The 15,840-nt window shown below is 33.8% G+C and overlaps 1 protein-coding gene across 2 annotated transcripts in view; it reads right to left on the bottom strand.

The window, feature by feature from the left end:
* SAMTL (mitochondrial substrate carrier family protein) overlaps positions 1–13,403 on the bottom strand; it is a 50,764-nt gene extending 37,361 nt beyond the window's left edge. Inside the window, exons 1-4 of one of the 2 annotated variants that reach the window (XM_089821991.1) lie at positions 13,211–13,403; positions 10,900–12,610; positions 5,423–5,840; positions 3,650–3,794 (exon numbers count right to left, since the gene is read on the bottom strand). In XM_089821991.1, coding sequence (XP_089678117.1) covers positions 3,650–3,794; positions 5,423–5,840; positions 10,900–12,220 — 1,884 coding nt within the window. In that variant the 5' untranslated portion in view covers positions 12,221–12,610; positions 13,211–13,403. Of the gene's footprint in view, positions 1–3,649; positions 3,795–5,422; positions 5,841–10,899; positions 12,614–13,210 lie in introns of both variants that reach the window. The other variant, XM_089821992.1, reaches the window with a different exon arrangement.
* Positions 13,404–15,840: the final 2,437 nt, after the last annotated feature.

Genomic DNA, 15,840 nt, shown 5'->3' with positions numbered 1-15,840 from the left:
TGAAATGAAATTCAGAGGAGGAAAGTTCCACCCAAGAAGTCTAATGAAGCAACACCTACAAAAATTTGTTCCCAAAGTCTTGTCCTCGCTAGAAAATTCAAGATTCTTATCTATGTTTTTTTTTAAAAGTCAAAAATTCTCATAAAAGTAACTTACGAAGAAATGAAGTAAAAATTCACTTTTATCACATGTTTAAAATGACTTATACTCAACATAAAACATAAAATCTCAATAATCATATTATTTCATCAAATATATATATAAGTCCTCCAATTAAAATATTAAAGCATCAAAATTACTAAATTCTTTCAAAAATGAGTCTGCGACAACAATCACACCAAACTCATAAATAGGCTATACTAAGTGTAACTGGCATAGACAAAAGAGCATGGAAAATAGTTATGATACAACACAAAGACACCCTGAAACATCCATCCAAATCATGCATACCAAACATAGTTTGAATGTTGCCTCAATGCAATCGGTGAGTGATAAAGCATATCAAGGAAAATTTTCCTCCAAAGTTGAGAATGACAATTTTAATTAAATACATATTGGCCATATGGCTACCTCCTTTAATGACCATCACGGTTTATATATACACACACGTATATAGGGCACGATCAAACTTATTGAAACAGTTGAAGTCAACGTCTTGTACTTGTCCACATTAGAATAATAGCCAAAGCACGTACACATACTTAATCAAGCAACTAAGGGGATTGAGACATCATGTGGACCTCACAAATGAGTAAATATGAATTTGTCCCTCTTTGTACAGACACATCTAACAAGATCCATAAGAACAATAGCATAAGCGTGACAATAAACATACATCAAAACTTGTAGCATAAAAGTAACATCATTATATGTCATGGAAACACAAAAGCTGTTTTTTTAAATAAAAATGTCCATCACATCATTTCATCACAATAATGCTGAATTTGTAAATATAGCAATATCACTAATCCCATGAAACATAATGCACGTAAATCAATGAATCATCATTATAACACAAAGGACAGTACACTAAGTCATAATAATATAAGACATCTTAGTCTCGAAGTCAAAATATCATCATGAAAATATGGATGCACCCAGTCATCATCATATCACATCATGTCATATATTGGTATACACATAATGCATATATGATCACTACTGAACTACCTAAATAATCAACTACTCGCATAAGAAACGATATCATTATATATATATATATATATATATATCAGTAATAGGAAATATCATACTATTATTAAATTCTAATAAATTATATTAATGCAGATTTGAATCTTCAGCATCTTAAATCTGAAGATCTACACTTGGAAAACAAGCTCAGAAATTGTTGTTCCAATGTCTATATTTGATATTCATATTTTCAATTTTGACATTTGTCATTTGAATACTCCTACTAGACTCTAGTTATAATGCGAGTCTTTTATTAGAATATTATGAAGTTTCTTTAATGATCATCTTAGTTAGTCTTTAGTTTATTAGGTAGTTTCTATCTCCACCTTTAGTTCACAATTGTTTCTTTTACAAACATTTGTCTTTGTAAATCTATATAAAGAGCATTCATCTCATTTGTTAAATACAACTACAAAAAACATTGATTTACCATAACATATAGCAGAACGATGGGATTTCATAAAATTTAGTATTTTTTAAAGAAAAGATTGAGCCTCTTTCAATCTGGAATTTTTTCCAAAAAAATGTTTTTTGATATTTTGAAACAAAAATCTCTACAGGTATTTTATAAAAAAATTGTGGTCCCTCTTTGAAGATTTTTGTTGAAAATTGCAATCTGGTCGAGGATTTTGACTGCGTGATTTCTTGGTTTGGGCAAAAGCTTCTGATTTTGAAGGTTACATGTATGTGTATGTGAGTTACATGTTGCATACAAGTGTATTTTGTTACTTGCATGTGTTGTTTTACCATGCGAAGTCTTGTGATTTTCTAGCATGTAGGTTTCTAATGGGTTTTCATAATTTTCTCCCTTGAAAAGTTTCTGATGGATTTTCAATTTTTTTTCCCTTAAAATTTTCTGATGGGTTTTCAAAAAAAATTCCCTTAATAAATTTTTGATGGGTTTCATAATTTTTTCCCTTAAAAATTTTCTACCGGGTTTTAATAATTTTTCCCTTAAAAAATTTCTTATGGGTTTTCATAAAGTTTTCCTTTAAAAAATTATCTTTTGGGTTTATAGATTTTTCCTCAAAAATTATCTTTTGGGTTTATAGTTTTTTCCTCAAAAATTATCTGGTGGATTTATAATTTTCCTCAAAAAATACCTATTGAGTTTTACTGTTTCTTCCTTTTTAACAAAGTTTTATATTCTCTAATCCCTGACTCGGATTTTGTTGTCTAGTTTTAATCAAACTTTTCACCTCAAAAATCACGCCTACTTTTTTCAATTTTTCTCCTGAAAAATTGTGGCTTTTTGCAGTTTGTTTTAGGGCATCATGCTCATCTACAAAGTTTGGAGGGTTCGTCGATTTTTTCCCAAAATTGTGCTAGTTGCTCTCAATGTTTTATCTCCAAGGAAGAGCAGCTTTGTTCTCCAACATCATATTGGATGCTTTGTGATGATTCCTAGTCAAAAGATTTGTTGGTTCTAAATTGGTTTGTGGTAGACTCATCTCGGTAGCAAAGTCAGTGGCATGTTCTTGTCTCTTCTTCAAAAGCTTTCTGAAGAAGGGGGCACCCTTCTTTGTTCTGTTCGAGACAAATTTTGGCTTCTTGGTCATTTCCATTTTGCAAATTCAGAGAGGATCTCAGTAATAGGATAATGTTTTGCAGAATTTGTGACCAAAAGACAGCAATTAGTCAATGGCCATTCATGGAGGGGATTAGAATATTATAATGTTTCTTTAATGGTCATCTTAGTCAATCTTTAGTTTATTACGTAGTTTCTATTTTTGTCATTAGTTCAAGATTGTTTGTTTAGAGATACGTTTTTGTAAATCTATGGAGCTTTCATCTCCTTTGTTTAATACAACTACAACAACTTCAATTTACCATAACATCTTTATCTTTTTTAAATCAATATTAACTTTGCATGTGCCTAATAGTAATACTATCAGTATTATCATTATGTCGGCACCGGCCCCCTCACTGGCATTCCTAAACTTAGGCCCCAAGTACCACCATCCCCAAAACATGTTTCCCCATCCCCAAACTTCCCCAAAATCTGTGGAACAAGAAAATAGAGATAACCTGCAATTCATCTTTAACAGAATTGTGCTGTATGAATGTATGAAGGGTTTCTATAAGCGTTTTTGTCTGGACTATAAGTTAGCACTACTTATGCCATATTTTTTATACAATTGAAATAATTTGGTCTTTGGCAAACTTTATAATTTATTTATATTTTTTTCTCATGTGCAAATAATTACCTGAAATCAAATACAATCCGCTGCATCCTAGCATATGACAATGCATGAGATCTAACTTGTTATTATGATTCAAACAAACTCAGTGGAAAAACAGAACTCTATAAATCAATTGTTTTGGCACTCAATTAATGTAATTTATTGAAAACACTCTATTCAGGAAAGGCCAAGCAAAACGGTTTTAAATAAATGGATTTGCAACACAGATTAAAATCACTCCCATATTTTAGCGAAAACTCAAATAGAAAACTTGCCTTCATTGTGTCAATGGGGTGCATTAAAGATGTTGACATTGCACAGGTCAAGCCTCCAACCAGTGCAGCCCTAAGAACACTTCCTGCAGGTATGACAGCAGGTGGAGCACCAGCTACCACAGTTGCAGCCTTAAACCAAAGACTCCTACACCAAAAATAAGCATTTCAATTAAGATAACCTATCGCATCCCCCTTACATATATCACCATATGCTTCTTTGTACAATCTAGCTTGTAGATTTTTAAGTTACTCCTGATACACTATACAGATATGCAAGATAAAAAAAATTGATCTTTAGGTGATTCTCAGATCAGGAAATAAATTAGATAATAAATATTTATGAGGCAAGAACTAAAATCCAAAACAACAATAAAGAAATAGTGATGTACTTCCCACTAATACATCATACAAACTCTCACGTAAAAGATTCATAAGGACAACAACTGCAAGTTGATCATCAAGACTCAGAAATGGTGACAGTAAGTATTATATCATGGAACCACCACAGCAACACCATACAGCAGTACAGAAGAAAATTTGGTCAGGGAACTTGCTGAACATGGCATTCCATGAATGTCCTACCATGAGGATTCTACACTGATTTTATGCCATCATTGTGAACCTTAAAACACTTTGCACAAATGTATCCTATAGATCCACACCATCTAGTATTCAAGCTACTCATTATTCAGCATCACATGCCTACTAAAGTTAAGAAAGTTCATCCAATAAAGAGATTTCAAACATCTATTTCTACTAATCAAAAGCATTTATTTTAATCCCTTCATCAATTCGTCAAAAAGATTATGTACAAATCCGAACTATGATATTAATGGATCCTTAATGAAACAAGTTATATTTGAATGTCCAAAATCTAAATGCAGTCAATCTCAAAACTTAATGCCATGACAAACTACAAATCAAAAGGAACATTAATAAATTAAAGTAAAAAAAATCATTCGACTAAATCAAAATCCACTATTATAATGCTTTTTTAGTTGCCCACCATAAATATGGTGGTTCCCAAATAAGTCAGTGTTTAATTGCCAACAGATTAGTTGTACCAGGGCTGCAAGGTCAACTTTGATCAGAACACTCAACAAGAACCAAAGCCCTATATTATATGCCACACTAGGTCAAAAGGACTAAGACAAGCCTAAACCCTCGACAATACAAGCAAACAGTGGCTTTGAGATGCTTCCATCCACAGCTGAAAAACATGAGCATAAAGAGAGTGCATTAGGTATTTGATAGAGTTAAGTCACATATACCTGATTCAACAGGTTTCTCAGTTTCTGCAATGTGTCAATTCTAGTAAAGCCGGTCATTTTATTTAATCCCCTGCCAAAACTAGATCAAGTCTTCTTAAGATAGCTCATAGCTCAATGCCTATGATATTGAGACCTTCACACATTGGTTGTGATTATCAATTCAATTTATATTTTTCCTGAACCTCTAAATATAATTGATTCTGCCCGTTCATTATTAAAGTTAAGACTGACAAATGATATAGACATGTAATGAAATCTAACAGAATATCAGGAAGCAAAATGTGGGAATGTCAGATTGCAAAATCACAAAAAAAAAAAAAAAACTGCTTAGTGTTGATTCAAAATCCTATGGTCCACTCTAAAAGTAAAGCTTTAGGGATAAAGAAATGGCATAAAAAATTATATCAACATACAGGCGCATCATTTTATGCAACAAAAATCTCTTCAACATGGCTAATTATTAACGTGAAGAACAAAATATGGGTAGACGGTCCAATAATACCATGGATCATCTTGAAGATGTTCTGGTGGAAGCAGCAGCATAAAGTTGTGGAAATGGCCATAGGAAATAACTCCTTCTGTATCGGCATTTAAAATTCGCATCATTGCAACAACATTTTCTTCTGTTGCTGGAAGACCTTGACTTTTCAGTGTTGTTAACACCTGACTTTTCTTAAGAGTGCCATATTTGCTCAAACTCAAGGAAATATATGCTGAAACAATTGTGGGCTCCTTTTGTTTCATTAAAGACAGAAACTGTTCCCACCCAAATGACTTTGCAAACATATGGGTCCGAGTCCGCCGTAGTAACTCATGAGCATAATGCCGCGGCAACCTTCTCTTTCGCATTGCAACTTCAAGATCCTCAATTGTTACTCGCCCGTCACCATCTCTGTCCAACTCCTCAAAGAACTTCCTACCTGGAGCCAAAAGCTAAACCATTTTAAAAAGTCTTCTATAAAAAGAAAAACCATCTTCTCATTCAATAATAAATAAATGAAGCCCAGCATACAAACAGAAAAGATAGCATTCACATGCATTTCTCCAGCACGTTTACGAAAGCTCATATCAAATCAAAATACTTAATTGGAAGAGTGGTATAAAACATTTCAAATGATTTTAAAAATGCTGCAGAGAATCTCAGGTCAAGATAATACACCCCAATACATAACATTATACAAATGGGAATATTGCAACATCGAATGGTATTGCATACAGAGAAACACGATAACATTTACAAATGTACAGGATTGGATGTCAGTCTGCTGGCTCAACAAGCATCAACAAACCTAAACCAATGTTTCAAGTCTCATTGCAATGCCATCATTACCTAGAGATCTGCATAAACACTCACTTGTTTAAGAGCAATGGATACAATCTCCTGTGGATGATTATGCAGCACTTGGAAGTGTAGTAAATCAGCTAGGACCTAAGGGAAAATAAAGAAGGGGATGGTAAGGGGAAAGGATTGATTAGTTAAATAATTTAGTTAGTAAATTAATTAATTGATTTACTGATCAATTACAAAATAGGTTGATTGTTTACTTAATTAATGGTTCATTCAATACTTGAGAGATAAATCAATACTAATTCATTAAGCAATTAACTAAAGTCTAAACACCATGTCTAACCAAGTTTTGACTAATTCTATGGAATAGAGTCCTCCAAGCTTCAACCATCATCCCTGTAGGGTTTTTTCAATTGTCTTACCATCTCCATGTCTTCCCTAAGATCTTTACCATTAAAGATCTCAAATCAAGCCATTGTCAAAACTATTAACCCTAGACAATTAACACAAAGAATAGAAGCCTTTCTCCAAATGGTTAAGAATGTACTTTGGATAAATCAATACCATAACAACGTTTCACAAGGATGATGAGGAATATCCTATCACCACTTCATAAGATTGTTTTTTTGTTGTTTAAATGGACATTATAACTTCAGTAAGCCATGAGAACAAATGATATTCAGCAAGCCAACCGACAGTCAAGATACATGAGATTGGCCTATACCAAAGAGTCAAAGACACTTACAGCATTTCAGTTTCTTGGGTTTAAAAACTTTGTAAGAAAATTGTACTTGGTTTCTCTCACATTTCTTAGCCTTTCAGTCAAATTACCATTTAAAGTGCACAGGCAATATTTAGCTGGTCAGCCTCACAACAGGAAGTGTTCAAATAGTTGTAATGCACCTGTAACTTGCATTGCCCAAATCACAGAAACAATTTGAGATTGAGTGATGCATCTGATAATGCACTAGAAACAATCTTTAATTGAGGTAACCAACACTCTAATAAGATGTTTCACTGCCACAATAAGAAAATGTCTAAAACATGATAGAGCTGCAACCTATTGCCCAGGCATGTGAGCATTGGCAGCAATACATATTAATAATAGAAAGCATCACTAGTAACAACAATAAGCCACTGCAGTTGCCAATTTCAAACAAATTGCAGCAAAAGTGTCATAAAAAATAGTCTCAGTACCTTAAATAATTCCACCATAACATCAGGCATAAGAAAGGGAGTACCAGCCCAGAACTAGATCATTCGAGTCGATCTCCTTCCTAAAGAAACCTGAGTCCTCAGTATACTCGGCACATGTGGACATGGAATCTAGCATTGCCAAAATCTTATCAAAACAGACAAATACCTTGTAGAGAATTGAAATATATTAAGCACTGAATGATGGCAAGACAAACACACATAACAACCTACAAGATGGACTACGTTGTCACTTGGGGCAACTATAAAACAATGCAATACAACATTGTTGGCAATGTGCATCTTCATCAGCATAAGGACAGACCATGAAACGTTATTGCAAGATCAGAACTCTGCTGTGTGGCTGGCACAGCATCACTAAGAATGTTATAGATACTGCAACCAAGCTAGATCTGTTAGCATACCCAGATCTATGACACTAAATCCTATTTCCAATGCAAAAGCTTTCAGCTTTCTTTTCCACCTTTACCAATCTTTAGACGTGGTATTTGGGATGCTTACAATTTTGGTCACCAGTGCTCGTTTTATGAATATGTTAACCACCTACATATTAAATAATGTTTATCTGGCAGCATTGAAAGTTCATTCGACTTTTGCATTTTGTCTACTTTGAAATGAAAACTTGGCTAGGTCACTTTCTCAGACAAAAAAGGAAAACAATTGTATACTGTCTTATTTTGAAACTACTAATAACACCACTTAGGAATGATAGCCTTTACATAATTCACAAGGGCTGACCAAATGTGCATTCAAGAGCTTGACAATTATAAATAAAGAAATACCACAAGGATAAATGTAATGTCCCCAAATTATAAATACACAAATTTTGCCCGAGGACAATTTTAAATTGAACCAAAGTAGGGTTAGAGATGCCTTTCGCTCTGATTAAGACCCACAGTCAATATCTAATTATAATTCGCACTTGAAAGAATAATTACTTCCCCTATGCATGGCATAATAATGTCTGTTATGATTTATGGTATCCCATAAAGGAAAGAGGGTCTGTTATGGCTTCTAGGAGATCTATAGCAATCCAATGTATTCCCCTCAACTGTCCCACAAACACTTAAGACACTGTCTTCTTTGCAAGATTGACTAAAATCTTTGCCAATAATCTACAGATGTATGCTCACTACTGAATAAGTAATTAATTACAAATCTGTTATACGACAGAATTGAGTGTTCATTGATTTTGGCAATTGCATCCTTCCTGAATGTTGTTCTTGTAATCATGTGGTCTATGATTGTCTCACGCTGTTCCTGATCATGGCACTGTGTATTCATGCACTCATACCCACATTAGAGCGGCAAATATGCCACCTAAACTCAGAAGATCGAAGACTCTTCTGAGCTTCTGAGCTGACAATCACAATTTGATTTTTAACATTCAAAAATATATATATATATCCCCCTACTAAATGTTCCTTTACATCCTTCCATTAATATTCGTAGGATGCTTCTTCAATAGTCATGTCTTTTCATATGAATTAGGCCCTCCCAGCAATCACATCTATTCTCCTTAATTGAATCCTCTTTTAGTGATGCATCACTTAACTAAATATAACTATTAATTCATTTACTTCATTCATATACATAATGTTAAATCATTAAGTGCTTGGTCAATTCAATTTGTCTTTACTTACACAATAGCTGGCTTGGAATAGGTCATTACTTATGCTCCCACTGATAACCGAGGGGCTATTTCATTCTACAACTGTATCATGATAGACTTCATTAACTTGTGGTCCCAGAATGTGCCGGAGATCATGATAACTAACATATCATGATAGACTACACTAAGTTGATGCCTGGAGTGTGTCGGAGATTGTGATACTTGTCATAATGGAGACTACCGTGTTGTTCTTGAGATCAAGGTTGTTATCCTGATAGACTACACTCAATATTGTCCCGGAGTGTGCCGGAAATCAGATAACTGATATCTTTCAAGGATACGATATTCTTGTTGATAGGCATCTTGGTGTTGATGCTAGTGCTCATATCACAAGAATGTGAGATTGATAAGAGCGTTCAGAATCATATCACCATTTTGACAGATGGCTGTGTTGTTTGAATCCTCCCTCACTAAGAGGGAGTGTTGGTAAAATAGCATCACTCGGATTATATCTGATTTGATGGATAATATGTTGATATCGTTAAATATGTCATTCCAAGAATATCATATTGACATAAATGTGTTCTATAACAATCCTACCTAGCTAAGAGGGAGTGTTAATGTTGTAGCTTCAGTTAGATTGAATTGATCTAGAGTTAATCTTCAATAGTTATTGGTTAAACATTATTGCATTTGATTAATCATCAATTAGACATATATATATATATATATACACACACATACATACATACATATACATATACGTATACGTATACGTATACATATACGTATACGTATACATATACGTACATGTACATGTGTGTATATATATATATATATATATTGCAGTTAATAATGTCTAATGGTTATTAACTTACCATAACCAATATTGATTAAAATAGAGACATGTCTCTTCTGCTCCTATATATATTAATTTGGATCTGTACTTGGAACGCAGAGAAATAATTAGGAGTGTAATTACATTTGCAGAGATCCTAAAAATCAACATTAATCATTCCTTGGGTTTGATATTTGCAGAAAATTGTGAATTCTCATGAGCAAGACAATTTTTTGATGCTCGTCTAGGTGTTTCGTGCCAGGAACATGACAATACACAAACAACAAATAAAACTGAAAGCACTTACTGAATCATTACAATGACGTTATACATACAAGATAAGCAATATAAACCCTAAAAGAAAATATAGAGATACAAATCCAGACACTGCCACTGAAAACTTTATGGAAAGATAGATGCCTTTCATATTAAAGCTCATTGCTTTATTAAACATATTAGGTAATGTTTGATAATATACCAGATATGCGAGTCCACACATAATAGCTGACAAGTTGGTAAATCTGTACACCTTTAGAATGTGCAACCACAAATTCAAGCTTCTTGACTCTTCCTCATTAACACACCTTAGACTTAGGGCAAAGCTCGAATTTATAGTGCAATTCTTCCCTCTTAGTCTAAACTGAGACACGTTCTTGAACACTTGCAATATTGGCCAGAAAATATAACCAACGGTCGTCCATTTTAAGCTTGTGTTTTTTAAACAATATTGGCAGGAATACGTTACTAAAGCTTATACATCTTCAGCTTATAAGTTGCACAATGGTCAACCTTTAACTTTCCAAAATGATTGAATTTGCTAATATTTATCCTCTTTTATCTGAATTATGACACACTTTTAGGCACCTAGAATTTCGACCATATTACACAGACGATATCATCCATCTTCTACAGTTATTTCATGTTGTGGCAATGAATAATACCTAGGCGTCATTAAATATAAAATAAAAGGGAACATTCCTGAAAAACACAAAAATCTTCACAATAAGCTAATTTTGGTTCACCAACCTTCAGTTTGTGCATAATCAAAGACGTGCTGGAAGGAAAAGAGCTGCTTCAGGTCTGGATAATCCTGTGATTTTCCAATTTGATTCAAACGCTCCTTCACTTCTGCTAATGGTATTGCAGACAAAGTGGTCTTCAGCTTCTCAACATTTGTCAAGGATGCATTAAAAATCTCAGTTGTAAGTTTCTGAGCAGCATTCCCTTCAGCTTTTTTGGCATGATTGCTTTCAGCATCAATGGTTCGGCTTGCCTGCCCTCCAATATCTTCATTGGTAGAGGAATCCACTAAAATATCTGATGCTCCTCCAATCCTTGCAAACCTCAGTTTAGCCACCAATCCACCTTTGTCCATTTTATTTCCTTTCAAAATGCTATGAAAAAAATCCATGTCTTTGAAATCTGGTAGAAAAGAAGGCTTTCGATCAATATCCATGATGGAAGAAACTTCTGAGTCTTTTCTAGCATTCTTCTCATTGATACATTCCTTCTGTTCCTGATTCTTGTCTTGCTGTAATTTAAGGCCCGTATGAAGGCAGTATTCCAAAAGATAGTTGAAAAATACTTCAAAAGAAAGATCTTTCTCCTTGAGAGAATCTGATTTTTCTGCATGAACTGAGAACATACCATCCGGATGCAAGTCTGTGTTCTTGAACAAAGAACTGTTTGCCAATAACTGAATTGATAAAAGTGGCTCTGTTTTTTCGACAAATTCAACATTTATTTCCTTACTTTTCATTTCACCAGTTGCATGACAGGCATGCTTTCCAAAGCACTTCTTTACAGCTTTGAAATGGTTCGGGATTCCTTGTAAGAAGCCCCCTAGAAAAGTCCGTGTAACAGCAACAAGAAAACAATTTCCACAGAATGTCTCTTCGTTAGAGATCTGCATTTTGGAAACTACGGTATTTGTTTGGGACAAGTTCTCCTTTGTTGATTCTGTTTTGCAAGACTTGCTGCTTCCATACTGAAAGATATTGCTCCAGATTGCCTTTAGTGGAAATTTAATGTCTGAATCCTTCTTCGGCTCCTCTAAAGTCAAGAAATTGTTCATGGAGGGATCAAAACTTCGCTTTCTTTCCTGTACACCATCTGATATCTTCATTTTCTGCTTCTTACGATAAGCCCTTTGCTTTACCATAAGAAAGCTTGTCTCTAAATCTTTCGCTGCCCCTTGAACCATGGATTCCAGTGCCATTGGTGAAAGAGCCTCCCTAATGGCACAGGCTGAAGATATGATTGAATCTAAAGGAGAATTTGGTGATTCCATACTCGACTGCAACCCCGAGTGATTCTGCTGGTGAGACGAAGCTGATCTCAACCCCATGGCAGAAACAAGAATCGGTCCTCAGTCAAAGCTTCCAATTCAAAACTAGCCACAATTCGCCTTATGCCCTCTTGATGTCTTCAACAGAAATCTCCTAGAACTAACTTTAACAAAAGATCAGTAATTTCCCTTAAAATGAATAAATGGCTCCCAGGAACCAACATTTAACCACCTGTGATGGAAATATCTCGTGGAAATCTCCCTTATTAAATGAAAGTTACTTAAACAACAAAGGTCTAACCAGACCTATGTTTCAGGAATATCCTCTCTTACACACAAATAGAACCACCAGTATTTATCCAAAGACATCGTCCAAAAATGTCCATCTTTCATCAACTGCCAAGGTCCTGAAGCACTAACACTTGAACGATCCCGTCTAGGTTTGTCGATCTTCTGCCCATCAATAATAATAAATAAGTAACTTATAACGCAACCCTGTGGCAAAATATTCATATTAACCTAAACAAGCCTTTGAAAAGAGCACAAGAGAATCGAAACGGAGAACCGCATTGGCAAAATAGAAAGCTGAAAACAAGACACATCATCGATTAAAAAAAAACAATCCATAACGAGAGTCCTACATTATGGCGTAACTAACAACATACTGATAGAATAAACATTATGTGAGATTATTCTCATAAGATTTCATTTTTTAATCATGCATCAAGGAAACCGGTAATCAATCTTCACATCCTCATAAATTTACAAAATACAGAGAAAATGGTATTGCATCCTGGATAAACAAAAAACTGTAACCAGACTTCAAATCCTTATAAACCTACAATATAAAAAGGAATGATCACATTGACCGAAAGATAAAATTTTAAAAGGTATTGGAAAAATGACAGACACTGAGAACATCAAAATGATTGTTTATTAACAATCTGCCATGAAAACACAGCATAGATAAGCAAAATAAAAACGTCCAAATATCAAAATCCTTCAGCAGAAATTTGCTTTTTCAAACAAATAAAATCTACGAATACATGCCTCACAAAAAGATGCTTGCTAATGTGCAGCCAAATTCAACAGGTTTCTGCCATAGATTCTCTCGTTGCAAAGTGAAATCCATTGTCGAGGGTTTAACTCAAGACATGACACCGCCTGAAGGGCAAAAAGAAAAAAAAGGAGCGGATAATGAAATAATATAAAGAATGTGTCGATGTTACTGATATGCTTAGATCACACACTTTGTTGATTTTATCGTATTTATTTATTTAGCTTTTATTTGTAAGCGAAGCGATAAGCTTTCGGGTTTTCGGATCAAGGTGATGTGTTCGTTGTGGCAATAATTATAGCAGCGTGCGAACCATCGGATGGAGCGTTCTTTTTTAAGAGGTTATTTTTAAGTCAATTATTGCATCCCACTTGTTTATTTGTGGATAAAGTTGAAAAATTAGCCCTAAATGGGAAGCATGTGGAATGGATATGTGTAAGTTAATATAGTACAGAGTGTTGAAATTTGATGGCAGTATTGGTATTTTTTTTCAGTTTTATCCGAATCATATATTGACTTTTTTTTCATATTAAGTTTATTTAATCTTTTATTTTAGAATCTAACACAAGATCTTAAGCAGCAACCTACATTGCAGCAAATGCCTTGTATATTGACTTTTCAAAAAAAAATCTAAAAAGCATGTATAATGGTTATTTATATGATAGATAATACAACATTTTGAAATTTAAAGGTAGTATTGATCATTTTTACTTTTAGATATATATAAAAGCTATTCAATAAAAATTTTACATATATAATTAATTTGTACGTATTTTCCAATTTTATAACATTTTTATTGTATAATTTTTATTTTTTATCATATTTTTTATTAGTTAATAGCAATTATATTTTAAAAAATGATAAGTAATATTTATCTTATATAAAATGAAAGATCGATGTGTAACCAAAAATTCATTTGATAGATAGGGCCTATCTTAATTATTAATATTTTAATAGATACATTATTTTTAATTATTTCTCAATTTTTATACTTCATAATATTTTGAAGTATGAGATATTAATATAAAGTCTAGATATCTTTAATGTCATTTGGTATTTATTTATATCATATTTTTTCATATAATTTTTTGTGTATAAAGGAGTAAGAGGGTGATGGTCTGTACGGTAGGAACTAGAGCATTAACAACATATGAACTGCATCTACCACATTCACAACAAAACAACCATTTTTTGTCTCTATCAAAAACATAAAAACTAGAGTGTTTCAAATGGAAGTTAAAACTAGTAGTATAGACATACATAAATGGAAAGTTAGTGTAGCAGATGATTCATGCAAGGTCAATAAAAATAACAATCATTTTAAACGTATTATCAAATACCCTAGGGGTGCCATAAACCAAATAGCGAGCAATAGGAAAATCCGCAATATTAGAGCCCCGAGGGTTGCCACAAACCAAAGAGCAAAAAATAGCAAAATCCATAATATCAAAGTCCTTAGGGCTACCACAAACAAGAGAACAAAAAATAGGAAACCCCATAAACACTAAACTTTAGTATCCCCTCCCAACGTCTTGGAAAGGAGGGTCGAGGGCCATTCCTCCTTGAGAAATTGAAACGGCTTTTTGTAGTCCTCTTCAGCTTTTGACTTTAGGCCCGCAATCCTCTCTTGCATTAGACAAAGGGTAATCAAACAAGCATGCATGACTTTGATAGAAAATTTGTTAGAAACATGCATACGCTTGTTGATACTCTCAACATCCTTCTTCATCTCTTTCATAGCATTCTTGAGGTTTGTTAACATATGTTTGATGTTGCACATCAAGTTGCAAGGTTCAGTAGCGATAGTGTTAGTCTTTGGCTCCTCTTGAAGAGCAACGTGTAAGGGGGTTGAGGTGGGGCTTGGGGGCGAGGATTACGGGGTAAAAAGGGGACCATGGGAGGGGGAAGGGGTAGTGTGTTTATTCACCGACAGGGGAAAGCTCTTTTTTCTTACTAGAAGAGTGTTGTGAAGATTCATCAATAGCATTAACAACAAACTCGTCAAACTCAGTGGACTCATTTCTCTTGAGGGGGAAGGGGTAGTATTTTTGCTTCTGATTAATTAAAGGAAAGTTTGCAAAAAAATTCAACTTTAATTTAAGTGTGATTTTGGTTTTCTTTATTTACGTATATTGTGTTCTAAATGATTTTTTCTATTTGTTTAGTTTTTAAGTTCTTATATATTGAAATAGAAAGTTATTAGAAGTAAAATATAAATATGTGTGTGTTCTTATTTGAGAGTTATATGATAGTATTAAGTTTGTTTGTTTTAAGAAATGGAAATGAAGATTAAAAAATGTGTAATATGTGTAACATAGAGAAACTTCTTATGCATTTTTGTAATATTATAAATTTAATGTTTGTATATATCATGAAGGGGTGTGAGCGTATGAGGTTAGAACCTTTTTTTTGTGAAACATACATTATCAAGATAGTAGTTAAAAAAACATTAAGTCGATTGGACCTTGGACTACTGGTGAAGTTGAGTGGTTCTAAATGAGTCAACTAAGGATCATCAAATCTTGTTGAGTACAAAGGCTCCAACATCCTAAGAGATGAGGCCAGGACCATTCACTAGGTGGATTTTGGTGGAAAGGATATCCCTCAGTCCCTGGCTCTTATT

Source organism: Cupressus sempervirens, chromosome 3, assembly GCF_028749045.1.
Source record: "Cupressus sempervirens isolate cs-2001-9-10 chromosome 3, ASM2874904v1, whole genome shotgun sequence".
Taxonomy (NCBI): domain Eukaryota; kingdom Viridiplantae; phylum Streptophyta; class Pinopsida; order Cupressales; family Cupressaceae; genus Cupressus; species Cupressus sempervirens.
Note: the sequence above shows the minus strand (reverse complement) of the source record. Positions and strands in the feature narration are given on the sequence as shown.